We start from the raw sequence: 27,417 nt of genomic DNA on the forward strand, positions 1-27,417 counted from the left end.
AGACAGGAGGATCATTATGAGTCCGAGCTGCATAGCGAGACCCTGTAGTAAATAAATAAAAGATTTTTTTAAAAAATAAATAAATAGGTCAATATCTATTACTAAAAAATCTTGCAGAACATAAATCATTAGGCCTATAGAGAAAGTCAAATAAACACTTTTGAGAATTCTAACAGTGCTCGATCCTCTCTCCCAGCACCAAAAGAAAGAGTACGTCCTAACTCATTCTATGAAGTCAGAACGACCCTGTTTTAAGATCAAACGAAGATGCAGGAAAATTGCATCAGTTGCAATTTTAACCCAAAATCTCTTGCAAACCTAAGTGCAAAAATCCTCAGCAAGATATTAACAAGTCAAATACAGTAACGCATAAAGGAATTTATGCTTTACAACCAATGGGATTTATTTCAGATATGCAAGATTGATTCAATATTTGAAAATCAGTTAATGCGTGAGAGGGAGGGATGAGAGAGGACAGCTCCTGGCTCAGCCTCTCCAAAGCAGGTGCAGAAATGAGAATTACTTTTGTCTCAGTCATAGAGACTCTCATGTGCCCATGCCTTTCTTTCTTGGACCTGGCTAAAAAGAAACCCTCTAGTAGAAGTTCACAAGACTTCTCACATTCCAGAGGGATGCCCCATACCCTGGAGGGAGGAAGGCTGCACAGAGAGGCCGACAACAATACTGAAGCAGACAGGCCTGGCCCAGCCAGCCTATTACCATCAGGTTATGTCCTTTTAATCCAGCCCATTCAAGTTAAAATTAAGATTAACCGGCACAGTGGTGCAGGCCATGATTTTCTGGCTAGGATCCCCAAAGCATGGGAAACAGAAGCCAAAATCGACAAATGGCATCAACATCAAACTGAGGAGCCTGTGCATAGCAAAACAAAGAGCAGAGTGAAGAGCCAGCCTGCAGAATGGGAGGAAATATTTGCCACTTAGTCATCTGACAGAAGGTTAATATCCAGAATATACTGAGAACTCAAATAAAACTTAATAAAGTAAAAGGCAAGTAATCCAATTTAAAAATATACAAATGACCTGAACAGATACTTCTTGAAAGAACTATAAGTAGCAAGTAAATATATGAAATAAATTCTCAGTATTATTAGTTATCAAGAAAAAGCAGTTCAAAAGTGCAATGAGGTATTGGCCATCCCAGTTAGAATAGCATCACACACTGTATTGTCTCCTTAGTGTGAGAACCTGAAAGAGAAAAATAGATTCTGCAGGGTACAATAGATACTGGGAAAAGAGAATGAACTTACGCAAAAGGAAAGAGTTACTGAGTTGAAGAGAAGAACAGGAGAGGAAGTAGGACAAAGAGATTCATCTATGTATGTAAGCAGGACAGTTTGGACAATTGCACTGTGCATTTCTGCTGGCCTATGGAAAGGAGCAGATAATGATTGATTTGTTTCATCTCCTTTTTCAATTGTTTATACTTTTTCTCTTCTTTATTTCTTTAACATTTCTTTCCTTTTTTCTTTCTTCTTCCAATCCCTATATCTGGTAATGTGAATAATTGTTTGGAAGACAATACTATGTATTACAACAAATAGTGTGAAATTCATGTTACTTTGTTAAGTGAAATTCTGCATCACTTGCATTTTTTTCTGTTTTAATTCTAATTTGTACTCTCTTTAAAAAAGAAAAAAAAAGAATAGCAATCACAACAACAACAGCAACAACAAATGTTGGCCAGGATGTGAAGAAAAAAACTCATCTACACTGTTGGTAGGGAATGTAAATTAGGGCAGCCACTATGAAAGAGTTTGGTGTTTCCTCAGAAAGCTAAAAATAGAGCTACTGTAGAATATGACCCAAGTATCCCACTCCTGGATATATATCCAAAGGAAGTGTAGTCATCCACAAAATAGATACCGATGTGTCCATGTTTAGGTTGGAATTATTCTCGGGAGCTATATGCTTCTGTTTGAATCAACAGATCCACAAAGAAAACAGATCAACAAAGAACCTATATACATAATTTATCCACAATATATTGAAAACAAGATTTTGTCACTTGCAACAAAATGGTTGGAAAGGGAGGACATCATGACAAGCAGAATAAACTCTATCCCCAAAAATAAACGTTGGCATGTTCTCTGTCATGTGTGGCAACTAAACAAAAAGTTAACTTGAAAATGAAAGAGTGGGCTGGTGAGATGGCTCAGTGGTCTAAAGCACCTACTTAGAACAAGCTTAGCTAAAGCACAGGGACCGCGGTTCGATCCCCCAGCACCACATGCCAGCCAGCACCGCCCCCTGGTGGGCTGAGCTGGCCACACACACACACACACACACACACACACACACACACACAATAAATAAATAAAATTAAAAAAAAAAAAAGAAAATGAAATAGTGCTAGGGACTGGAAGGAGTTTTGGAAAGAGGATGAGGGGAATAGCAAGAGCAGATGAGGTGTGAATGGGCTTAGGAGATAAGCCGGTAAAGCGTGATCAGTGTAAGTTGTATACAAGTATGGGAATATCACAGTGATCCTCAGCAACATCTGTTAACACCAAAAAGCTTTTTTTTTTCAAATCTATATGAAGAAAATTACAACACTTTAATTAAAAAAAAAGCAAAAAACTAAATGCGTGGGGAAATAACCCACATTCATAGATAGAAAGTCTCAATCAGTATTAGGATGTCAGTTATTCCCAACTTGACCTACAAATTCAAAACAACCCCAATCAAAATCCCCACAGACTCTCCTGCAGATCTTGACAAGCTGATTCTAAAATTTATATGGAAAGGTGAAAGACCCAGAATATCCAAGAGCTTATTGAAGGACAAAATTGGAGAACTGACATTACCTGACTTGAGGACAGTATAAAACTACAGTCCTAGATACAGTGTGGTATTGGCAAAAGAATAGACAAATAGATCAATGAAGCAAAATAGAAATAAACCCACAAGAACTACACTCAGCAGATCCCTGACAAAGGAACAAGGACAATTCAGCACAGAAACAATAGTCTTTGTAACAAATAGTGGTGAATAACTAAATATGTACACGAAAAAATAAATAAACCTGGACACAGGCCTTGTACTCCACAAAACTAGCTCAAAGTGAATGATGATTCAAAATATAAATCATGAATTATAAAGTTCAAAGAAGATCACATAAGAAGAGAGAAATCTAGAAGGCCTAACAGTTTTTAAAAATCATTTATTTATTTATTTAGTTAGTTAGTTAGTAAGTACAGGGTCTTGCTATGGAGCTCAGACTTGTAGTGATCTTCCTGTCTCAGCCTCTCCAGCCCTGGGATTATAGGCATGCACCACCACATCTGATTTCAGTGGCTGGCACAGCACACCCAGGGTTCCAGGACAGGCACAGTATGCAGTACTGGGTATCGAACTCAGGTCCTTGCACTTGCAAGGCAGGGGCTTAGATCACCGAGCTATCTCCCTGACCCAATGGCCTAGCATTTGACAATGAGTTTTCAGATACCTCATTAATGTGAGAACTTCTGTTCTACAAAAGACACTGTTGAGAGCATTAGAAGACAAGCCACAGACTGGGAGAGAATGTTTTCAAAAACATATCTAATAAAGAACTATTATCTTGGGGCCAGGGAGATGGCTCAGTAGAATAAGCACTTCCTTGGCAAGCACAAGGGCCTGAGTTCAATCCCCGGTTCCACTCACACACACACACAAAAACCCCTGTTATCTGAAGTATTCTAGGTCTTTCATGGTGCTGTACAAACCTTAGAGTTGCTTTTTTTTTTTTCTTTCTGTGAAGACACTATTTGACATTTTGACAGGTATTGAATATGTGCTGCCTGTTCCTGGCACAGAATCTGAAAACTCTTGCTAGTTCATGAGCAATAGGGCAACTAAGAGAATCTTGATTTGTAGTTGTCTTAGTGAAAGGATCATCTGACACACAGCCCCAAAATTCCTTGGAATTTCCAGGGTGAGACAAGCATCTTATGACTCAATGAAGCAACTCTTGGTGGTTCCCCCAGTAGAGATTGGTCCCCTGAGAGACCACACCATGGTTAGGAACCCGGGGACCTCAGTCTCACCCCGCCCTGTCCAGAGAAGAGAGAGAAAGGCTGAAAATGGAATAGATCATGACTTTGCGAAGAGCCCCCATCAAGCCCCTGCACTCCAAGGATGTGAGAGCTGCCCGCTTGGTGAATGAATACACACAAAGAATGCGTGGGGCCACGTCCAGCTCCCCAGCAACTGAAGCTTTTGCATGCACAACCCTTCCAGATGTCACCCTTGTGTACAACTTCATTTGTGTCTTTTATGACAATACTTTATTAATAGCTGGTAAAACAAAAATGTCCTCTAGTGCTCAGTGGCTCTAGCAAGTCAATAAGAGCACGGGGGGGTTGCTGATGGGACCCAGATTTATAACCAGTGTGTGAGGAATACAGTTTAGCATACAAGGTGGCACAGCCTTGTGGACTATGCTCTTCCTCTGTGGGACCGGATGCTCCCTAGTGAAATAAGTCAGAATTGAATGGAATCTGGGGACACCCAGCTGCTGTCCTCTGGAGAAGTGGCCAGTGTGTGGGCAACAAACCCAGGCAGTCCTGCTGACAGAAGTGTTGCATTGGCTGCTGTGTGTGGAAGGAAAGATATGTAAGGTCTTTTGTTTTTTAGAATTGAGACTTAATCTTCGTAAATTTTCATGGGATAGAATAAGATAATTCAATATGCGTGTATAATGTATCATGACCAAATCATGATGATAATCATTCATTTCCTCAAATAGCCATGACTTTTATCTGTTTGAAACTTTTTCACTCTCCTACATATTTTAAAATATATTGATAGAGTTTTGTAACCAATAGCTATTTACTGCGCTTTGTGTAACTGGAAATAATTCCTCTTCCATTTTGATGCCTCTTATCTAGCTTGTATCTCCTCTCACCCCTGAGTTTTATTCTACTCTGTTCTTTGCAGATCGATTTTTCAGTTTCCATAAATGAACAGGAACCTATGGTGCTTATTTTTCTGTGCCTGGTTTATTTCACTAACATAACTACTTCCAGTTCCATTCATGCGGCTCCAAATGAGAGGATTTTGTTCTTTTTAATGGCTGAAAACTGTTCCATTGTGTATATATATATATATATATATATATATATATATATATATATATCAGAGTTTCCTTATCTATTCATCCATTAAGGGATACTCTGGCTGATTTTGTAACTTGGCTATTGTTAGTAGCATCCCAATAAACACGGGGGTGCAGGTGTCTCTGATGTCACCATTTCATTCCCTTTGGATCTATACCTAATAGTGGACTTATTGGATCACATGGTAATTCTGCTTTTAGGTTTCTAAAGCATCACTATATTGTTTTCTATAATGGTTATGCTAATCTACATGCCTACCAATACTGTGTCGGAGTTCACCTTTCATTTATTTATTTATTTATTTATTTATTTATTTAGTACCGGGTCTTGCTACACAGCTCAAACTTGTAGAGATCCTCCTCTCTCAACCTCCCCAATGCTAGGATTACAGGCTTGCACCACTATTCCCAGCCTCGCTGGCTGACACAGCACGCATCACTAGGGATCGAACCCAGGTCCTTGTGCTTGCCAGGTTGGTGCTTAGATCACTGAGCTATCTCCCCAGCCCCAGAGTTCCCCTTTCTTTGCATCTTCAACAGCATTTGTCTCTTTTTTGGTAATGGTCATTTTAACAAGGTAAGATTTCTCAGATAATTAGACACCCTGACCATTTTTCTATATTTGTGGGCCATTTGTATGTCTTCTTTTTGAAGAAGGTCTACTCAGTTCTTGAACCCATTTTAAATTTATTATTTAAATGTTTGTTTAGTGTTTTATGTATGTTCTCTATATTAATACCTTGCTGGATGAATCCTTTGTTGTTTGAAAATATGTTCCACTAGTCTATGGTATTTGTGTTCTAACTCTATTGACTGTTTCCTTTGTTGTGCAGAGGCTGCTTCATTTGACATAATTCCATTTATTTATTTTTACTTTCTTGTCCTTGCCTTTGGGGGCCTGTCCAAAGATTCTTTGCCTACACTAATGTCTTATGGCTATGTTTTATTATGGTGGGTCTTTTGTTTAGTAGTGCTTTGCTTCATTTCAGAGTTGATTTTTCTGTATGGTGAGAGGCAAGAATCCATTTTCATTCTCTTGTATGTGTATATTTAGTTTTGGCATCACCACTTGTTGAAGAGACTTTCCTTTCTTTAATATACATGTCTTGGCACCTTCATAAAACATACACTGGCTCTATGTGCATGGACTGATCTCTGGAGCCTCAATTATGTTCCACTGGTTTACATTTTTGTGCCAGAACTATATAGCTTTGATTGTTACACCCTTGTAGTATGTTTGAGTTCAGGTATGGTATACTTCCAGACTTGGTTTTTCTCAGGATTGCTTTAGTTATTCTGACTCTTTCATGGTCTCATATAAATTTTAGAATTGCTTTTGTTCTCTTTATGTGAAAAAAGAACTTGATATTTTGATAGGCATCAGATTGAAACTATTCAGTCCATCACTTAGAATAGCACGATCATTTTAACAATATCAGTTCACCTGATCCATAAACATGGAGTATCTTTTAATTGCTTTGTATCTTTCATAATTCCTTATCAATGCTTTGTGATTTTTAATTCTAGAAATCTTTCACTCTTTTCATTAATGTTATTCCTAATTTTTTGCAGGTATCGTGAGGATTACTTTCTTTTTCAACAAGTTCATTAGACAAATGCCCTCTTTCGGGTATCGATTTTGTATCCTGAGGCTTTACTGATACAGTCATCAATTCCAGTAGATTTTCCTCTATAAAATGTTATGTCTCTCTTGGGTTTTCCATCATGATGGGCTAACAGCAGCACTGGGCAAGGAAAGCTGTGAGTGCCACACTCCTGAAAGCACAGGCACCCAGAAATGGGACAGCAGAGAAAGCCAAATATAGGAAGGCAACCTGGGGAGAAACCCACCAGACCCACTCCAGAAACAGGAAAGCCAGACTGCTTTCAGGGCCCCAGATCTTTACACCCCAGGTTTGGCATACAGGGCACCTTGGGAGAGGATCTAATTCTCCTAGGAGCAGAGCCTGCCTCCTGCAAGGGACAGGTCACTGAAGCAGCCTCCTAACCATCCTGTCCTCCTCGCCGGGAAAAGGAACACAGTGAACAAGAGATCTGCAGACCAGGGCACCAGAGAAAGTGAAACCCAGAGGGCAGAGGCTGAAAAGGTACCAGCTGGTCCTTGGCAAAGTTGAAAAGAAGCCTGATTAGGGACTCAGATTCCAGCACCAAGGAAAGCCAAGGTGCTGGGGGCTGCACAGGAAGTGACTGTGAATGGCAAGAGCCTGGTGGAGAAAATTAAACACACTGGCCTAAGAAGAGAGGCTCACTCAGTCTTCTCTCAAACCCAAGAGAGATGTGATTGTGAAATATCTCGCTCACAGTACTGATCACCCATGACCAGCACCTGCACAAAGGTCCCCCATCACCCCCACATGAAGGCTGCTGAAAACAGCAGCCCCTGCAGCACTACCACATTTGCAGTAGAAGAGTGATGCTTTGTGGTTGATGAGGAAAGAAGCACCCTGGGTAAGAGTGCTGGAACCTGGCACCTTAGCCAGAGGGAGAACTGTAATGGGCTTGTCAGGAAGCTTGTGAAGGTTGCTGGCCACGGTGAGCACCCTGTAATCCCAGGACTCGGGAGGTTGATACAGGAGGATTGCTGAAAGTTGGAGGGCAGCCTGGGCTTCATAGTAAGTTTAAGGCCAGCCTGAATTACAATAGCAAGACCCTTGTCTTGAAACAAGAAGGAAGGAAGGAAGGAAAGAAAGAGAGAGAGAGAGAGAGAGAGAGAGAGAGAGAGAGAGAGAGAAAGAAAAGAAAGGAAGGAAGGAAGGAAGGAAGGAAAGAAGGGGAAAAAGAGAGAAAGAAAGAGAGAAAAAGAAGAAAAAAGAAAAAGGAAAGAAAGAAAAGGAAGGAAGGAAGGGAGGAAGGAAGGAAGAGCTTGTGAAAAGGAAACATGGAAGCATCCATAGAGTTTGTGTGCAGGAAAATGAGTGGATATCAACAAGCAAATACAAGCAGAACGCTAGGTGCTGAGCCCACCACATTGCACTCTCTCTTCCGCAACTTAATTGAGATGGTTTGCTCTTAGGGCATAGGCAAAGCCCTCCGGTTGGTCATGTTCTTAGCACATTTGCAGTGGGGCCGTGGGCTTAGTGGGCCGTCTGGATTGGCCATCCTCCAATTTCACAGGCAGGCAACTGAGTAGATCATGAAGGAGAACCGACCCAGAGACCATCTGGAGCTGGTTGTAAGCTGAGGTAGATGAGAAGAAGAAATACCTTGTGGTCACAGTAATATTCTGAGGAGGGAAGGAAGGAGGCCCAGCAGTTGGTTCCAACCTCCCTTACAGGTCAGGCTTTCCCACCGTGAACATGGAACGAAGAGACCACTGGCTGAATGCGGACCACAGTATGAGCAGCGCTGTGAGGAAGCTTAAAGTGGTTTTATGTTTTGGATTATATAAAGTTTTTTTTTCTTTCTCTTCTTTATTTCTTCTTTCTAAATTCATTATCTATTTATTTATCTTTCCTTTTTTTTCTTTTCTTCTTTCATCTACCATATATTTGGGAGAATTAGAAGGAACTACTTCAAAAACCTGTGCTCCAATAAATTGTATAATCTAGAAGATATGGACAGAGTTTTAGACATCTATAAATTACCCAAACTGAACAAATAAGATGTAAAAACACTGAACTGTTTATCAATATACAATAAAATTGAACAGTAAAAAAAACCAAAAAACCAAAAACAAAAAACCTAACAGCTAAGAAAAGATCAGGACCCAATGGATTCATCACTGAATTCTGCAAGCACACCAGGCAAGAGCTATGCCAACACTCAAACTCTTCAATGAACTTTAAAGGGGAAGGCACACTTGCAAACTCATACTTGGAAGCTAGCATTATCTTGATTCCCAAACCAAACTACACACAAATAAAAAAGAAAGCAACAAGTCGATCTCTTTAACAAACATGATTCAAGATTGCAAATTCTTCAACAAGATCCTTGCAAAGAAAATACAACAGGGGCTGGTGAGATGGCTCAGTGGTCTAAAGCACCTACTTAGAACAAGCTTAGCAAAGCACAGGGACCGCGGTTCAATCCCCCAGCACCACATGCCAGCCAGCCTCACCCCCTGGTGGGCTGAGCTGGCCACACACACACATAAATAAATAAATAAAAATTTTTTAAAAAAAGAAAGAAAATACAACAAATCATTGAACAGAGCCTACATCATGACCAAGTTGGCTTCATGCAAGAAATGCAAGGATGGTTCGCAAGCATGAATCAATAACTGCCTTACAGCACATAAATGGAATCAAGGACAAGAACCACATGATAGTCTCAATAGATGCAGAAAAAGCCTTTGAAACAATCCAGCACCCATTCATGAGAAAAGGAAAACTCTGAGGAAAATAGATATAGAAAGACCTTATCTCAATCTGATAGAAACTGGGGCTGGGGGATGGCTCAGTAGAATAAGTGCTTACCTGGCAAGCTCAAGGGACTGAGTTCAATCCCCTGTTCTGCCAAAAACAAATAAACCAATGAATCTGATAGAAACCATTTATGACAAACTCACTTCCAATATCATATTATGTGGGGGAAAATTAAAGCTTGTCCTCACAATCAGTATATCCATTCACATCACCTTTCTATATAGTATTCAAAACTTTTTTTTTTTTTTTTACAGGGGAGAAAGTATATATTTAGATTGGGCAGCTGGACTCAGTTTAGATGATCCCGATGTTGTTGGCAACATCCAATGCATCAAAATTGGGAGCCAGTCGAACATATGCCTTCTCCTTTTCATCAGGCCTGATTAGGGTATTGACCTTGGCAACATCGATGTTATAGAGCTTCTTTTCAGCTTGTTTGATTTGGTGCTTATTGCCTTTGACATCAACAGTAAACACGAGTGTGTTGTTGTCCTCAAGCTTTTTCATGGCTGACTCTGTGGTCAGGGGGAACTTGATGATGGCATAGTGGTAAAGCTTACTTCTCTTGGGGGCATCCTTCTGAGGGTATTTGGGCTGCCTCTGGAGCCACAGTGTCTTGGGACAGCGGAAGGTGGGTGACATTTGTATCTTCTTTTTGTGGCATTGGATGCCTTTCAGCATGGCCTTCCTGGCCTTCAAAGCTTTTGCTTTGGCTTCAGCTTTGGGAGGGGCAGGGGCTTCCTTCTTTGCCTTCAGCACCATCTTGGTATAAAGGCTCTAAAATTTTAGACAGAGCAATTAGACATGAGAACAAGGATAAGAAGAAGTTAAAAATACACTTACTTGCCCATGACATGATACTTTATATGGGACAGCCAAAAAAAATTCCACCAAAAGTTTCATAGAACTAAAAAGCAAATATAGCTAAGCAACAGCATACAAGTATGAACTGATAACATTCCTGTACACCAACCAGGAATCCATGAGAAAGCAATCAGGAAAGCAGTACCATCTACAATATTTTCAAACAATCCCAAATACTTACAAATAAACCTAACCAAGGAAGTAAAAGACCTCTACAATGAAAAATATAGTGTACTGAAAAAGAATGGTGAAGAGGACATCAGAAAAAGGAAAGATATCCCTTGTTCCTGGATAGGTAGAACCCATATTGTCGAATAGGCAGACTACCAAAACTGATAAATAAATTTCACACACTCTCAATCAAAATGCCAATCATCCTCTTCACAGAACTAGAAAAACAGTATCCAAATTTATACGAAACCAGGGGGCCTGGCCCTAGCTCAGTTCTTTAAGTGGCTGCTTCCACAATGCTGGCAGCCTCAGGTTGCTGTAGTTCGATCCCCACAACACTCCAGCCAGCCAAAAGTGCCCTGAAGGCATTCGAGGAGAAAAAAAAAATCCAAATTTATACGAAACCAGAAGAGACCCAGAATCACCAAAGCAATTGTTGACAAAAGGAAAGGAGGAGGCATCGCAATCCCTGGCCTCATCTTATATTACAAAGTGATAAAAAAAAAAAAAAAACATCATGGTACTGACACAAAAATACATTGATAAATGGAACACAAAAGAGGATGCAGAAAGAACTTTGGGCACATTCAGCCATCCGATCTGTGACAAAATCATGAAAAGTATGAGTTGGGGAACAGCTAACTCTTTAACAATGGTGTTGGAAAAACTGGTTATTCATATACATAAGATTGAATCTAGACCACTATCTCTCCCCATGTAGTAAAATGAAATAAAAATATATCAAAGACCTAGAAAACAAAAGAGAAACATTTAGTCTGTTGAAAGGTAAAATAGGTAAAACTGTTAAAGACAGACATAGGTAAGGGCTTTCTGAGGAGAACTCCAATTGCACAAGAAATCACAAAGAAAAAAAATAAAAAAAGAAATCACAAAGAATAAACAAATGGGATCGTAGCAAGTTAAAAAAAAAAAAAAAAAAAAAAAAAAGCTCCTTCACAGCAAAAGAAACAACCATCAAAGTGAAGATACAGCCTTCTATGTGGGAAATATTTATTCCAGCTATTCCACAGAGGACTACTATATAGAATATGTAAAGAATTCAAAATATTAGACCTCTCAAAGTAAAAGACTCAGTTGAAATAATGACTCTTTTCTATTTTTTTGAAAAAAGTATGAATGTCCAGTAAGTACATGAAAAAAAAAAGTTCAGTATCTCTGCCTGTTAGAGAAATTCAAGTGAAAACCACACTGAAAGTCTGCCTCACTCCAGAAAGGATGGCTATCCTGAAGAAGTCAACAGGACTACCAATGCTGGCCAGGCTGAAGAGGAAAAGAACTTTACTACATTTTTGTTGAGAATAAAAATTAGTACAAGCACCATGGAAATCAGTAGGGAGATTTCCCAAAACATTAAAAATACAAGTTCCATTTGACTCAACTATGTCCCTCATAGGTATCATCCTTAAAAGGCTAAAGATACCATATTATTGTAATACTCATATGCAGCCCAGTTAATAGTACAGTCTTGGGGCCAGTGAGATAGCTCAGCGGACTAACCACCTGCTTTGGCAAGCACAGGGACAAGGGTTCGATTCCAGGTCCTGTGTGCCATGCTGGCTCCACCCCCAGATGCACTGAGCCTGTGACCAAGTCCGGGCGTGGTGGCACATGCCTGTAATCCCAGCACTAGGAAGGCTGAAAACAGGAGAATCACTACAAGTCCAAGCTATGTAATGAGACCTCGTGTCAAATACATAAAATGGAAAAAAAAAAATAGAATCTTGGAAATGGCCTACATGCCCATCAATGGATGAATGGATAAAGAAAATATGGTCTATGCACACAATGGAGTACTACTCAGCTTGAAAGAAAGATAATTTGGGGTCATTTGTAGGCAAATGAATGTATCCTGAAACCAAAATGCTATGTGAAATAAGTTACTCATGAAAGATTTTATTGTATGCTTCCTCTAGTGTAAGAAACTTAAAACATAAATAATTTAAAGAGCAGAATAGAAAGATGGATATTTGGACAGAGATATGAAAGGGATCTAGAGATGGTAGGAAAGGAAAGAGTGGAGCGAGGAAGGAGATGCATGAAGGACCGAGATACCATGTGTACATGCATGAACTGCCCACGATAAGTGTATCCGTTATACAGCGCAAAAGTGAACTAATAAAAAATATGCTAGCAAAAATGATGTCACTTGCAAACATGAGTGGTTTGACATCTTCCTTTCCATTTTGGATGCTTTTATTTGTTTTTCTTGTGTAATTGCACTTGCTGATGCTTAAAATACTAGACGAAAGTGGTCCAAGTGGATATCGTTATCTTATCCCCAATCTTAAAACAAACACTTTCTGATTTACCTCCTTCACCATGATATTGTCTATGGCTTTTACAAATATTCTTTAGTATTTTGAGGCATGCTCCTTCTATTCCTAAATTGTTGAGAATTTCTATGAAGAAATAATGAATTTTTTCAAATGCTTTTTTTAAAAATATTACATTGAAATGATCACATGGATTTTTTTCTGTTGATATGATTGATTTAGGGATGTAAAATAAGGCCACAGAGATAGCTCAGCAGTCTGATTGCCTGCTTAGACAAATGCAAGGACCTGGGTTCGATCCCCAGTACCACATGCTGTGTTGTGCCCACCCCAGGCATGACAAGCCAGCTACCAAGACTGGGCTGGTGGCACACACCTGTAATCCCAGTGCTGGGGAGGCTGAAACAGGTGGATCACTGAGTCTGAGCTGCATAGTGAGACCCTGTACCAAATACATAAAACTAACTAACTAAATAAATGTAAAGTCATCCTTGTACCACCAAAATGAATCCTACTTAACCATTGGGATGATTGTTTGATCTCCTACTGGATTTGATTGGCTAGTTTTTTGTTGAGACTGTTTACATCCATGTTCATCCGAGAACATTCTGGGTTTTATCTGCCTTATAGTCTCTCTTCCAGTACAGTTTAAGTAGAGATGATGTTTTGTGAATGGATGACTGGGGACTTAGATTAGACATTGGATGAAGAGGATGAACAAGAGATAAAACGTAGACTTTGAGATCTTCTCCCCCAAGTCCTGAGAAGATTGAAAAATGGAGAGGAGCCACCTGACATTCCCAAAGTCCCCAAATGTTGAGCACTGCCCCACAAAACTTGGGCCTGGTACTGGGGCCACCAAGATATGTGCCAAGGGCAGGCAGCCCTGCCTATTGTAGTGACAAGCACTGCCAAAGCTGAGGTGTTAAACTGAAGGTGAAAGTCCACCCAAGGATGAGCCCTCTGCACTTTCGGTATAACTAAAATCAGCTGCTGCAGGACTGAAATCTGGACTGAGGAGGATAGGGACCCACAGAGATCTCTGGGGGCTGTGTTAGCTTGCCATGACTTTGTGCTAGGGACACAGACAGACACCTCCACCGGCACAGAGGACAAGCTCCCGGGCCCCTAACCTGTTACTCATGAAAAGCACGGTTCTTGTTTTCTTTTGATACAGTCAAGGACTTAAAAGCTGTTTTTGGTAAAACAAAATTCTGGTTTCTCACTTGCACCCACAGATACTCAGTAAGTAATTAAAAGTGGGAAAAGGCTTGGCTTTCATTCTGCATCTGTCTCCTCTATTGGCATAAACTTTGGATCGGATCTCTGGTCAGCTTCCTACATAATCATTTCAATTTTTAATTTTTTTTTCACTTTATGTATTTGGTACAGGGTCTTACTATGCGGCTTGGACTCATAGCAGTCCTCCTGTTTTCAGCCTCCCCAGCACTAGGATTGCAGGTGTGAGCCACCACACCCAGGCTCAGGTCACCAGCTCCAGGGGCACCCCAGGGGTGGGGCTTGCACAGCACATGGGACTAGGGATCAAACCCTGGTCTCTGCACTTGCCAAAGCAGGCGCTTAGTCTGCTGAGCTATCTCACTGGCCCCAGCTTTCTATATAATCAGATTCAGCATTTAGTGAATGTCTGGGAGGCAGAAACTCAGGGTGCATTATCTCTAAACTTATGTAACCTACAAAGACTCAGGACACTGAAATAAGTGACTTACTGGGACACTCAACTATCAACAAGCCCACAAATCTCCAGTCATTGCCCAAAACTTCCAGTCATCTTGGATTCAGCAGAGCCTCCACAAAACTGAGACTACCCCAAGCACAAGCAGAGCCCAGAGTGAGCAATAAGAATTTCTCCAGGCTGGGGTGATGGCTCAGTGGAATAAGCGCTTCCCTAGCAAGTGCAAGGGCCTGAGTTCAATCCCTGGTTCCACAAAAAAAAAAAAAAAAAAAAAAAAGTAACCTGGGGCTGGTGAGATGGCTCAGTGGTCTAAAGCACCTACTTAGAACAAGCTTAGCAAAGCACAGGGACCGGGGTTCAATCCACCAGCACCACATGCCAGCCAGCCCTGCCCCCTGGTGGGCTGAGCTGGCCACACACACACACACACACACACACACACACACACAAACACACACACACTAAATAAATAAATGTTTAAAAAAAAAAAAAAGAATTTCTCCAGAGCTATCTTCCAAATCTAGAACTGAAATACTAACCAACCATACCCTATCCCACCCAAATCCTTCTAAGCCGATCCTCCTCTTATTCTATCAGCATTATGCTCTGTCAAGCTGATGGTGCTTCCCTATTTCCTCTTACTTTCTAATGCTGCCTAAGACATCAGCCAGTGCTTCTGACAGATGCATCCTGAAATGCTTTTCTGTGTTCAGAACCTACCCAGGGTGAGTTGAGGTCACCATCTCCTCTTCACAGGAGCTCTTCAGACACTGTCCAGTGATGGAATAAGGTCCATCAACTGAGGAGCTTAAGGAATAGAAGTTCATTGTCTCAAGTTCTGGACTCAGAGATCAAAGGCACTTACACACTTCATGCTTTCTGAGAGCTGAGGTAGACATCTTATTCAATACCTTTCTCCTACTTTCTAGTGATTTCTCTGCCCCTGCTGGTCACCTGGTCTTGTGGAAACATTACCCTGAGTGTTTCCTTCACCTTTATGTGGTGTTCTCCCTCTCTAATGCCTCTGAATCCATGTTTCCCTTTTTTTGTTAATTTTTCAGAAAGGATCTCACTCTGTAGTCCAAGCTGGACTGGAGCTCCCTGTCCATCCCAGGCTGACCTCAAAATCGTGGTCCTTTTGCCTCAGACTCCAGTGTCCTGGAATTGTAGGCATGTACCATCATGTCTGGCTAAATTTCCCTTTTGGGAAAACACACTAGTCTTTCGGGGTTAGAGACCATCCTAGTAACCTCATCCTAACTCAATTATACCTGCAATTGTGCTATTTTCAAGTAAGGCCATGTGACAAGTTACCAGGACTCAAACGCAGTTCACCTACACATGTGGGCCTATCACTTCCAATAAATCCCATTCCTAGGTGTGAGAACGAATCTTCTTGTCCAGATCCTCCCTCTCTAATTCCAGAGGCAGGAAGAACAGCAGAAATAAGGTTTTAATGCAGTCAGGCTCCCAAGGCTGGGTGTCTGATCTGATAGGAACATACAAGTTGAGAAGCTGTGGGCTTTTTTTGCTCCTAACTCACAAGAATCCCTCTCTTCACCCCCGATGGCCTAGGAACTGGGGTTCACAGTCTTTCCTGGCTGATGCTTGTATTTAGCTCAGTACCTTATAGCTAGCCGGTGGGAGCCATTTTCCAGCCTGTGTTTCCACATTCGCTTTTTTTTTTTTTTTTTTTTTTTTTTTTTTTTCAGGCCCTTGCACTTGCCAAGGATCTACATTCGCTTTTAAAATTTTTTCATATTGTGTATTTGTACAGGGTCTCACTGTGCAGCCCAGACTCAGAGTGATCCTTGTTTTCAGCCTCCCCAGTGCTGGGATTACAGGCATGCGCCTCCAAGCTCAGACTTGGTAGTCAGCTCAGCATGCCCCAGGAACGGGGCCATCACAGCATGCAGGACTGGGGATCGAACCCTGGTCCCTATACTTGCCAAAGTGGGTACTTAGTCCGCTAAGCTATCTTGCTGGCCCTCCACATCCACTTTTTTTTTTTTAATATTTATTTATTTTGTGTGCGTGTGGCCAGTTCAGCCCACCAGGGGGCAGGGCTGGCTGGCATGTGGTGCTGGGGATTGAACCACGGTCCCTGTGCTTTTGCTTAGCTTGTTTTAAGTAGGTGTTTTAGACCACTGAGCCATCTCACCAGCCCCACATCCACTTTTTGACCCAGTTAATTCTGTGAATAAGGGCCCATTAGCTTTGTTAATGAAATATGGACAAGTGAAAATATTTCTTTCTCACTCTCTCTCTTTTTGTGTGTGTGTGTGTGTTTTAGGACAGGGTCTACAGGGTCTCACTACATAGATCAGACTCATTGTGATCTTCCTGTTTACAGCCTCCCAAGTGCTGGGGTTACAGGTACAAGTCACCATGCCCAGCTATCGCCATCTCAGCATGCCCCAGGGGCAGGGCCGGCATGGCAGACCCAGGAATTGAACACCAGGCCCCTGCATCTGCCTATGCAGGTGCTTTAATCTGCTGAAATATTTAGCCATCCTGAAAATATTATTTCTTACAAAAGAAAAGCTGCTTGAATAGCTCTTAGGATAGAATGAGTGATGCTGAAATAATGACCAGAGTGAACTCGTAGTATTTTAATGTAACAAGTGTTCATTTCTCACTTGTGCTAGGTCCCCAAAGGGTAGGACTTTCTAGGACAACTGTGACCCAGGCCACAATTCAGCACACAGACTGCTTCCAGACCTACCAAGAGGGCTGAGAAAGCTGGGAGCTGCCCGTGGTCTTTCCTGGTTGTAGCCTAGAAGTAAGCTCTCCCATAGATGCTCCCCTTGGAAGCAGCCCCAGGCCTGCACCCCTGAGAGGGCCCAGAGAGGCTGCAAAGGTTAAACATTCACAAGCACCAAAGCCTCAGTGGCAGGAACCTTTCAGCACTGGTATTGGAGTGTTTCCCACATCCTGTGAAAGCCAAATTCTTACCACAGGTTGGACAGCAAGAAGAAAGGTGTTTACTTTAGGAATTAAAGCTGGGCTCACTGCATCTGTAAAGCATGAAGAATAAAGAAGCAAGTGCTTAGGGGAGCATTACTGGGCCAGCCTCCAACCACAGAAGGGCTGCTGCTAAGGGGCAAACAGCAGCTCCGAGGGAAGGTCAGCCACAGCCCCTGGATTTCCCAGCATTAGAAACTCTCTAGGGATGACAGAGAAAGAGAATGAAGGAGAAGAAAAGGTTGACTCACTGGCTTTGGTTAGGGAAAGAAGATATCTGCCTGCTCAACACTTCCTGCTGGACTGTGGGGACCCTGCGGACAGGAGTAGGGCATAGTCTGGGTCATCCCCAGAGAGGTTCACATGAGAGCTCTGTGGAAGTTTAGTGCTCATTTCCTGTGAATGGAGGCTTGAGGAACGGGATGAATGCGCACCACTCAATGCTCTTCGTGATTCTCAAGTGCCATGTTTAATGGAAGAAAGGTGAAACCCTTGCCCAGTAGCTGTCCCACTCACAGAAGAGCCACAGCCTGTCAGAACACACAGTCCTTGTCCACCAGGGATCTGGCTGCAGGGAAGTGGCTGGCTGGGGGTCACACCCAGAGCTGGTTATGGAAATTTACTCAGTCAGGACCTAGGCCATGAGAAAGGCTTCAAAATGACCTGAAATTTATTTTGGCACAGCTCATTGAGTGAATGATTTTATAATACTCATCTCTGTCCTGCCAGCTAACGAAGGGGAAAAAATGGGATTGCCCAGGGACACGGGTGTGCTAATCTTTGAGTACTTCAAGTGACCACACCCCGGTTGGCTACCCATCAGCCATATACTTCACCAACCCTCCACCCTCCCAGATAGGATAGCTATTTAAAAGCAGCTGGAATTCAGGAAAATAAGACAGTCACTTGGCAGAATCAACCACAGCATCCTCTGAGAGGTAAATACCCAGACACCAATGCACAGTTGAAGGTGTTAGAATTTCGACTGGTTGCTGGCTTTGGGACTTGTCCTGCTATGCATTTCTGTGGATGCATGCATCTGTGGCCTGAATGGGCACTGTGTGATTGCATGATTTGGAATGTACAAGAAAGTGTGAGCACGCAAGTATGCTAGTGGGTCTGTGAGGGCTGTGCCTGTGAGCTGTCTGAATCTAAGGATGTGTGGAGCAGTGGGGAGTTCAAGGGCATGTGCACAGAAGATCCATGTGGGAGGATGGGGTCCATGTGTGTGTGTGTGTGTGTGTGTGTACATTCATGTGTGTGCATGTGTGTGTGCATTCGTGTATATGTGTGTGAGTGCATGTGTGTGCATTCGTGTATGTGTGCATGTGTATACCTGCATATGGCATAGGGTTAGAAAAGCTTGCAAAGAAAGGGTACAGTTTTATTTCAGGAGAAAAATATTAAGGTTAAGACTATTGACCAAATATCCAGGACTTTAATGCAGTGTAGTGACAGGTAAGAAGTGTCTAAAGGGGGAGAGGGAGACATGTTCTCTGATCTCAGCTTTGTGGGATAAACTTACTTCCACCCTCCTAGGAATTCTTGGGCTGGTGGAGCAAGAGAAGCTGTATCACACGGCATCTCCAGGAGTCTGAGGTCTCTATATGTGTGACACAGAACTGGGGAGGGTCAGAAGGTGGCACGCGTGTGTACAGATCGCTTCAGGTCATTCTGTGTGTCTTAATGTGCGGCAGAGGCGCTCTGGCTAGATGTGGACTGCGTGAAAAGCACAGGGGGCTTCTGGGATAGGTGCCAGAGCAGAAGCTGGGAACAGCTGGGAAAGGAGTCCAGGACAATGAGCGTGCACCTGTCCTTCGCAGAGCTGTCAGCATGAAGCCCCTCCTGCTGCTGCTGCTGCTGGTGGTGGTCTTGGCCTCTGGTAAGACTAGACCCTGATCTGTGGGCCCCAGGCGGGGGGAAGCACTTGACCTGTTTTCCTTCCCACTGGAGCAGTCTTCTTTCAATGGGAAGATCAGAGAAGACATTGGTGGAGAGAGAGAGGCAGGGAAGAGGATCCCACCTCTCATCTACAGATTATTTCCTTCCAGCCTTGCTGCAGGTCGAAGGCCATTTGACCCAGTTCGCGGCAATGATCTTTCTCAAGACAGGAAAGAACGCACTCACGAGCTACGGTGCCTATGGCTGCCACTGTGGCGTCGGGGGCAAAGGAGCCCCCAAGGATGCAACAGACCGGTGAGGCCAGCCTTCTTGTCCTCTGCTCATCTCTAGCCTGCGCAGGGTTGGGAGCGGTCAGGACAGAGCTGATGCCCAGGAAGGGCTCAAAAGCCCCAGGAAGGTCCCTGCTGGAAAAACAACCAGTATGTTGAGAACTTCGCTCTAGATGATTCCATGGCATTGGGTCTCTGTTCCCAGTCACAGGAGAGGGGACGGTGGGGCACCAGGATCTTTAAAGCTGTGAGAAGGTGCTCCAACAGGATGTCCTCCTTCTAGGTGCTGTGTCAAACATGACTGTTGCTACAGCCGTCTGATCAAACGTAAATGTGGTACAAAATTTCTGAACTACCGGTTTGCCAAAAAAGGGAGCTCAATCATCTGCAGCGGTAAGCAGGAGCCCTGTGATACCACCCAGTCTCCTGCCTGCGCATGCTGAGTGCCCGCTGCGCCAGGCCCTGTGCTGGGCACCAGAGATAGAGCCCAAAGGAGCACTGTCCCTGACTCAGGAAGCTCATGGTTAAATGGGAGGCACAGAAACCGAGAGCCCTGGGTGGGGAAGGCTGTGGTAGGAAGGAAGCGAGAGACAGAACCTTGACACATCAGAGCGGTGACATCTGTGCAGGGGCCCAGAGGCTGTGCAGAGAGACAGCGAACAGGAGCGTCTGAAGGTTCCCAGAGGAGGACCTGAGGGGATCACAGACCATGCTGTGCTGCTAGGGGAAGTGAAGAGCCATGGTGGGGAAGGGTGGCTGGATAAGCCAGACCTTCCAAGCCCCCGGGCACCTGTAGGTTTTGTCCCAAAGCAGCAGGCAGCTATTTTGCAAAGGAGAGACAGGAGTGGACATGCACTTCTGTCCATCTGCCTCAAGATAGATGGGGTCATGTTGAAAGAGAGATCAGGCAGCAAGCTGTTGCCAACATGCAGACAAAAGAGAGCAACCATGTGGAATAGCACTCTGCTGGGCAGGAGGGAATGGGTGGATGCACTCCAGATGCGCTGGGGCAGAATCCACCAAGCCTGGCGGAGGCCTAGGGAGGGGGCCATGACGAGCTCTTGGGTGGGTATGTGACTGTGCGGGTGGGGAAACTGCGGTAAAGACCACAGCAGAGGTGGGGGTGGGGAAGGAGCAGCTCTGACAGCGGCACAGGAGGTTCAGGGGAGCCCAGATGCCGTGAGAACTGCACAGCAGGCCGCTGGACCTGGGCACTTGCAGTTCTGGGAGGATCTGGCCTGGGCCATGCTCAGAAGTCAACAACAGGGAGTACGAGTAAGGTGCTCGCCCATTTTTGATAAAAGGCCTGGGAGAGAGGCCAGAAAGTTGGACAGAGAACAGGGGAGGGGACTGAGTGAGAGATCAAGGGGCCACTGAGGATTAATAGCAGCCAGTGGGCCAGAGGAGGCCACCACAAGGAAGACACACAGGGCTCCTTTGCTTAAGGGGCAGGAAGGCCCCTGAGGACTTCAGAGGCAGGTGTTCCCACAGTGTGGGGCACAGCCAGACTAGAGCGGGTCAGGCAGTGAGCAGGAAGTAGAGACCATGAGTGTGGACAACTGAATGTCTCTATAGGTGTTAGGCCCCACTAGCCACCTTATGCCCAGCTGTCACTGATTTGGCCAATGAGGATTCATGACCTTCACAGAATGAGAGTTCTAGAAGAGGGCAGCACTGTGCCTGGGCAGCTTCTCCGCCATGTCCCAGCACTATTCCTCAGCTAGGCCCTGGTGGCTGAATCTACCCTCAGTGGTGTCAAGACACTCCTGTAGCTCCCTACATCGTAGCCTCAGCTGTGCAGCAGGCTTTCCCACCAGGCCACTGCCTTTTTGGAGAGAAAAAAATCCATGCTTCTCAGAAGTCCCTACAGACTTTCTCTGTGGCTCATTGGTCAGAAGTAGATCACATGCTCCCCATAGGCCAATCAGTGCCGAGGAGAATGGGAGGCCCATGCATGGTGTTCACCAATCACCGTCCATCCCTGGCTTGGCCAGCTTGACAGGTCCATTAGCAAAGAGAGACAACTGCTGGAAGATCCACAGCAACCCTGGCGCTCGGTGCTGTGTGATCCAGTTGGCCAGGGGGCCAGTCCTGAGAGATAGGCTCCTGCTTCTCATTGGTCAGGACTATTTGGGACTGGCAATTAAGTCAGAGAAAGACTATCCAGGCCCAGGGCTATGGTTTCTACCCCTAATCTGAAACCACAAGAGAATAGGACACCCACCACAGATGAGTATATTGTTCTAATTTCAGCAAAGCAGAGTTCCTGCCAGAAGCAGGTGTGTGAATGTGATAAAGCTGCTGCCTACTGTTTTGCTGCAAACCGGAAAAGCTATAAGTTAAGGTACCAATTTTACAACAATGCACTGTGCCGTGGGAAGACCCCAAGTTGCTGAGAGGACACGAGTGCTGAATCTTCTTCTCCAACTCCTCTTCTTCCTGCAAGCCCATTCCCCCTGCAATAAAGAAAACAATTCTCTCCCATCTGAGGGCTAGGTAGGAGCCCTCTGTTCCTGCTGGGGAAGTGAGACCCATGCCTGGGACAAGTCTGATTTGCTTCTTCCCTGCAGCCTAGGTAGCAGGACATTTCCCCACTCCCATCTGTGGATTCCTTCTAAGCCCAATTCTGGTTTAGCATTAGCAGCTGCACTGGGGGGGAGGGGAGTAGGGGGGGAAGGGGTCTTTTCTGAATAAAGCAGTTTACTCATAAAAATCACACATGTGTCTATTTGTGTGTGCAAGCTTACAGGCTCTCAGACACAACCACTCTTTATGTACACAATGAACGAGTTCGAAATCCAGGCTCTGATCGCAGGCTGGCTGGATCTAGTTCCCAGCCCTGGCCCACAACCCTAAGCCTTGGTCTTCTCACCTGGATAGAAATAACACTCATGCCTCCTTTTTAAAAGTTAAAAGGAATGCAAATATAAGCACTGGGTCTGACCCATCTTCAGCTGCCTTTCCCATTAGGAGTGAGACTCAGGCATCCCTCTCCCCTTCCCAGGCCACAGCAGCACCTCTTGGCCTACTGGGGGACAGAAGAGTTGTCCAAATCAAAACAGAATCGGGTTTGCCAGATGAACTAAAGGAAGCAAAGAGGTGTGAACAAGGAGCTCTGGTGATTGTGTGCCTGATCCAACGAGCGCTCACAGCGGACATCACTCGCTGTGCCAAGACCCTTAAAATTATGATTTTCTTCTGTCCTTGTGAGATTGACAACAAACAAAAGGGGACCCCAAAATGGCAAAGCACACAATGAAAGCTCTGTTCCAAGGACTAGAAGGGGTGACGCTGTGGTCCATTTTCGTGCATTTTATTTCTTCTATTTTTTAACCAGCAAGAAAGAAATATTCTTAAACTGCAGCTATGAGATTAACATGTAAAGTTTTTTTTTTTTTAAGCTCTCTGTGTAATGTTTCTTTCTGCTTATTTTGAATCTGCGAATATTTTCACTTATAGGTCGATAAAGACAAATTGAAAGTGGAAGTTCACCTAAAAGTTTCTGTTATGGTATTTCAGACTCTAGAAGAAAAGATAAATATTTTCCAAATAGTGGTTTTGCAACCGACAGTTCCATGGCAACCTGACTCCGAACAGTTACCCTTCCTGGAGATGAAATTTTGGTGCAAGTGGCTTTAATTGCTTAAAGTGCTGGGGCTTTCCTGCCTTCTTAAAACCACATTTATGTTTCGGTCAAAACCTTGAGCAATGAAAAGACATTTTTCCTGGCATAAATATCATTTCATTTGCTACATGGGCCAGGAAAAAACAAGAAAAACTATAAACAACCTTTTAAATATGATTCCTGGAAGGTTGTCCAGGCTGAGGGTATAGCTCAGTGGCACAGTGCCTGCCTGCCAAGCACAATGTCCATCCTGAGTTCGATTCCCAGTATTAAAAAAACAAACAAACAAAAAACTAGTTCATAAAAATGTGTCCAGACCAAGTTAATTAGGCAACTAACTAACGAGGCCAACAAAGCAAAGATAACTTCATTATTACATTCAAGCTTGTTTGGAGATTTTTAAAAATTCTAGCCAGTCCTACCTAAAATGTAAATATCCAAGAGTTAACTGCTATATTCCTTCAAGACTCAGGAAAAGGAAGAACGAACAAGGGAAATGTCTCTAATGCACTGTTTTGTTCAGATAAAATGGTTGTCCCTTTTTATTATATGTACTTTAGCTTTAACCTAATCACAAGATATATGGGGCCGGCAAGATAGCTCAGAAGTCTAAAGTGCCTGCTTAGGTAAGCTTAGGCAAGTTCAGGGGACTGCAGTCCCATCTCCGGCACCACATGCTGTGCCAGTCCTGCCTTCAGGGTGGACTGAGCTGACAAAAGAAAAAAAATCCCAAGATATCATATGATACAATTACTCTAGATTACTGCCGCTACATGAAAATGTCGCTAATCATAGGGCTCTGCCCAGATAAATCCCAATTCTGACATCAGACATATCAGCCTAACTAAAAATAAGGGATTCTACACAGAATAATATTGTATGTGTGTTTGGAGGGAGGAGACAGCTGAACTTTGCAACATCTGATTACTTTTTAGGTTGACAAGGGACATGGAAATGTTAGTCCTGAAGATTAGGGGAGTTACAATTGCCATTGTGCAGGATGTGTTTCCCGTGTGGTGGAGGGGAAAGGCAGGGCACTGTAATGTGCGCAGGTGAGTGGTTCAACTTTATCTGCTGAGCTGGCCACTTCCCAGGGATGGGATGCTTGTGGCTCTGCAGACCCCTGTGGTACCAGGTCTGCGCTCTGCTGCAGCCACTGAAATTCTCATCAGTCCTTAGACAACGGGTCTGTGGCATTCATTTTGGTATTTTTTTTGGGGGGGGGGTACTACCTAAGTGACACAGCCGCAGTTAGGCTGGGCCCAAATACCACTCTGTGAAGATTCTTAACGTTAGAGAGTGGCACTGAAAAGCCCTTCCTCTATCAGCGGGAAAAGGCAGCGCGTAACTTATTTTCCTCAGCCCCATCTCTCTCCAGTAAAGACTTTGTACCTTTGAACTAAAGTTCTTCCAAGAACATTTTCAACCTAATCCTACGTATGCTAAATTCCTGAGAAGCAACCCACTTCCAACTTCACACTGAATGACAGTTTGGAAGGCTGGGACATTCCAGTCGGTTTCCTTGTGTTCTGAGCATCATCTGTCGGTTTCTCCTTACATCCACTTTTGCTAACAAGAGGTCTGCCGCTCATGAGACACTTAGCGTTGAATAACCGCCAGCTTTGTCTCTGTCTTCATTTTCATCTAGAAACACAGCATGGCCCCCGTTGTTGGAGAACACATTTTCTACTTTCACTACAGTTTGCCTAATTGGACATTTAAAAAAAAAAAAAAATCAGTCTTGTTTGTACTTTGAGGTGCTTTCAATTTTGTTTAATTACAGGAACTTTTAAGTTGTATTTCTTTTCATACTTTGTCACTTTAATTTTTGCTCTCTTGGGTCAGGGAGATAGCTCAGTGGACTAAGTGCCTGCTTTGGCAAGTGCAGGGACCAGGGTTGGATCCCCGTCCTGCACGCCATGCCAACCCCGCCCCCGGGGCATGCTGAGCCAACTACTGAGTCCGAGTCCTGGCGTGGTGCCGCAGGCCTGTAATCCCAGCGCTGGGGAGGCTGAAAACAGGAGGATCACCATGAGTCCAAGCTGCGTAGTGAGACCCTGAACCAAATCCATAAATGAAAACAATAAATTTCCAACTCATTTTCACTCTCCTTCTTAAGAGTTCTTTATGTGGATGTTGGAGTATCTATTTCCATATTTCTGGAAATTTCTTTTTTCTCTATTTTCTGTTTTCTCTTTCACCTGGATGATGTCATAAAATAAGCTTCTAACTCTCAGCATCATTTTTCCACTAGCTGCCCCTTTCCGTGGTTGCATCCCTCACCATGAACAGCTCCCCTTGGGCTTTTTTTTTTTTTTTTTTTTAAGAATTACTGCTTGTTCTTACCTGGTATTTGTAACCTCTCCTATATGGCAGTTCTGTGTCGGATGTTCCGTGTTGTCAAGTGGATTTCCTGTATCCTAGTGGGTGCAGCCTGCATGCCTCAGGGTGAATTTAGGGTGTAGAGAGATGATGCCCCCTAAGGATGAGCCGCGGGAGCTCTGAGCAGGGTGTCCTAATTAAACCCGCGGAGGGAGCGGGGCTGGCCTAAGGAGGTAACCAGCCACCCCTGGGACGCAGGGAAGAGGCAGCTAAGGATGAATGGGGAACAAAAGCCTGGGGGTAGCCGAGTAACTTGCATCCCTTTTCAACAGTTGCTCCTTTAAGGAGTGCTCTGGGGCAACCCTCCTGGAGTTTCTAGAACTCGAACAATTGAGCTGGTGTTTCTGGGATGAAGAGGCAAGATGGCAGGAAGAATTCTACTTAAAAGAGTATTTTAGGGCCAGCCTGATAGCTCAGCCGACTACAGCGCCTCCTTAGGCAGAGCACAGCGGCTGGGTTCGATTCCGGGTTTGCGGTGCCGGTTCCGCCCCCCGGGGTGTGCTGAGACAGCGATTGAGACTGGACGTGGTGGCACGCACCTGTAATCCCAGCGCTGGGGAGGCTGAAAGCAGATAGATCACTATAAGTCGGATCTACATAGTGAGAACCTGTAGGCCCTGTCCTAAATACATTTAAAAAAAAAAAAAGATTGTGCAAAAAGACTAGCTTGCTCCGTAAAATAAGCCAGATGGGGAAAGTTAAAATACTGCTTGCGGCTGGAGAGATAGCTCAGCGGTCTAAGCGCCTACCTGGCAAGCCCAAATTCCCAAGCTTGATCCCCGGTGCTGGCCCTGGAACCCTGGGTACACCGTGCTGGCCACCAAAACCAGGTGTGGTGACACACACCTGTAATCCCAGAGCTGGGGAGGCTGAGATAGGAGGATCACTATGAGTCCAAACTGTGTAGAGGGACCCTGTACAAAATAAATAAATAAAAATTGCTTGATTTCTCTTATATGAGAAATTTTAAAAAAATAAGGGAAGATGATAGAAAAGTAAAAAGAGTAAATGTGAAAGTGGATTGGTAAGGAAGTAACTGAGTTGGGAGGACAGGACCAATTTGGATAATAATCATCAAAATACATTACACGCATGCACCAATACACCAAAGTGCATATCATTATTCTGTATTACTGAAGTCTGCTAACAATATAAAAATAAGAAAGCTTTTTCCTCACCTTTGCAAAGCTTGTCTAAACAGCCTGTCCTGCGCTCAGGGGCAGAGGCCCCTCTGCTCTCCCACAAATGTCACCTGCAGCCAACTTCGCCTCCCACTTCCTGCAAGGTGCTGTGGAAGTTCCTTTGTTATTCCCTCCGATCTGAGCCCGTCTCTCAGCTCTGTCATTTTGTCAGATTGGTTTTGGCAAAGGAAGCCAACAAGCCATTTGCGATCTTGGCAGACACACGGTGGAATGTACAGGGCACTATCTTGGGTATAACTTGAAAGTACACAGGGTTCTGAAAACAGTGTTTTTCACAGGACTATAACTCTAAATAAACATGTCAAAGATAAATTGATAACGGAGATGAAGAATAAAGGGGAGAATGAATAAATAAAATAAAATCTTTGTCTTCCGCAACCCAGCGAAAATGTGCTATGAAGAGAAATTATGACCCACAAGGATTAAGAATTGGAGCCGGGGAGATAGCTCAGTGGAATAAGTGGTTGCCTGGCAAGTGCAAGGTCCTGAGTTCAATCCCTGGTACCACCAAAAAACAAACAAACAAACAAACAAACAAAAAAACA

The 27,417-nt window shown here is 43.8% G+C and overlaps 2 protein-coding genes across 3 annotated transcripts in view; one reads left to right on the forward strand and one right to left on the reverse strand.

Annotated features, from left to right (window-relative positions):
* Pla2g5 (phospholipase A2 group V) overlaps window positions 1–26,969 on the reverse strand; it is a 65,413-nt gene extending 38,444 nt beyond the window's left edge. Inside the window, exon 1 of the mRNA XM_004637755.2 lies at window positions 26,849–26,969. The gene's annotated coding sequence lies outside the window, so the exon portion shown is untranslated. The remainder of the gene's footprint in view (window positions 1–26,848) is intronic.
* On the forward strand, window positions 18,363–22,311 carry Pla2g2a (phospholipase A2 group IIA). Of its 2 annotated transcripts, XM_023722559.1 has the most exons (6): window positions 18,416–18,430; window positions 19,032–19,160; window positions 19,316–19,374; window positions 19,544–19,688; window positions 19,947–20,056; window positions 21,917–22,311. In XM_023722559.1, exons 3-6 carry the CDS (start codon window positions 19,326–19,328, stop codon window positions 22,057–22,059), a joined length of 447 nt encoding a protein of 148 aa, XP_023578327.1. In that variant the 5' UTR covers window positions 18,416–18,430; window positions 19,032–19,160; window positions 19,316–19,325; the 3' UTR covers window positions 22,060–22,311. The 2 variants fall into 2 exon arrangements, with proteins under 2 accessions (XP_004637710.1, XP_023578327.1); XM_004637653.2 differs by lacking the exon at window positions 19,032–19,160 and having other exon boundaries at window positions 18,363–18,430.
* Window positions 26,970–27,417: the final 448 nt, after the last annotated feature.

Source organism: Octodon degus, unplaced genomic scaffold (assembly GCF_000260255.1).
Source record: "Octodon degus isolate 3935 unplaced genomic scaffold, OctDeg1.0 scaffold00092, whole genome shotgun sequence".
Classification (NCBI taxonomy): domain Eukaryota; kingdom Metazoa; phylum Chordata; class Mammalia; order Rodentia; family Octodontidae; genus Octodon; species Octodon degus.

Bases quoted from the DNA above. Each gene is read 5' to 3' on its own strand.
- Pla2g2a (XM_004637653.2), top strand. From the start codon at position 19,326: ATGAAGCCCCTCCTGCTGCTGCTGCTGCTGGTGGTGGTCTTGGCCTCT. The intron at 19,689-19,946 runs GTGAGGCCAGCC...TCCTCCTTCTAG, and splicing joins CCCAAGGATGCAACAGACCG to GTGCTGTGTCAAACATGACT. The intron at 20,057-21,916 runs GTAAGCAGGAGC...TTCTAATTTCAG, and splicing joins GAGCTCAATCATCTGCAGCG to CAAAGCAGAGTTCCTGCCAG.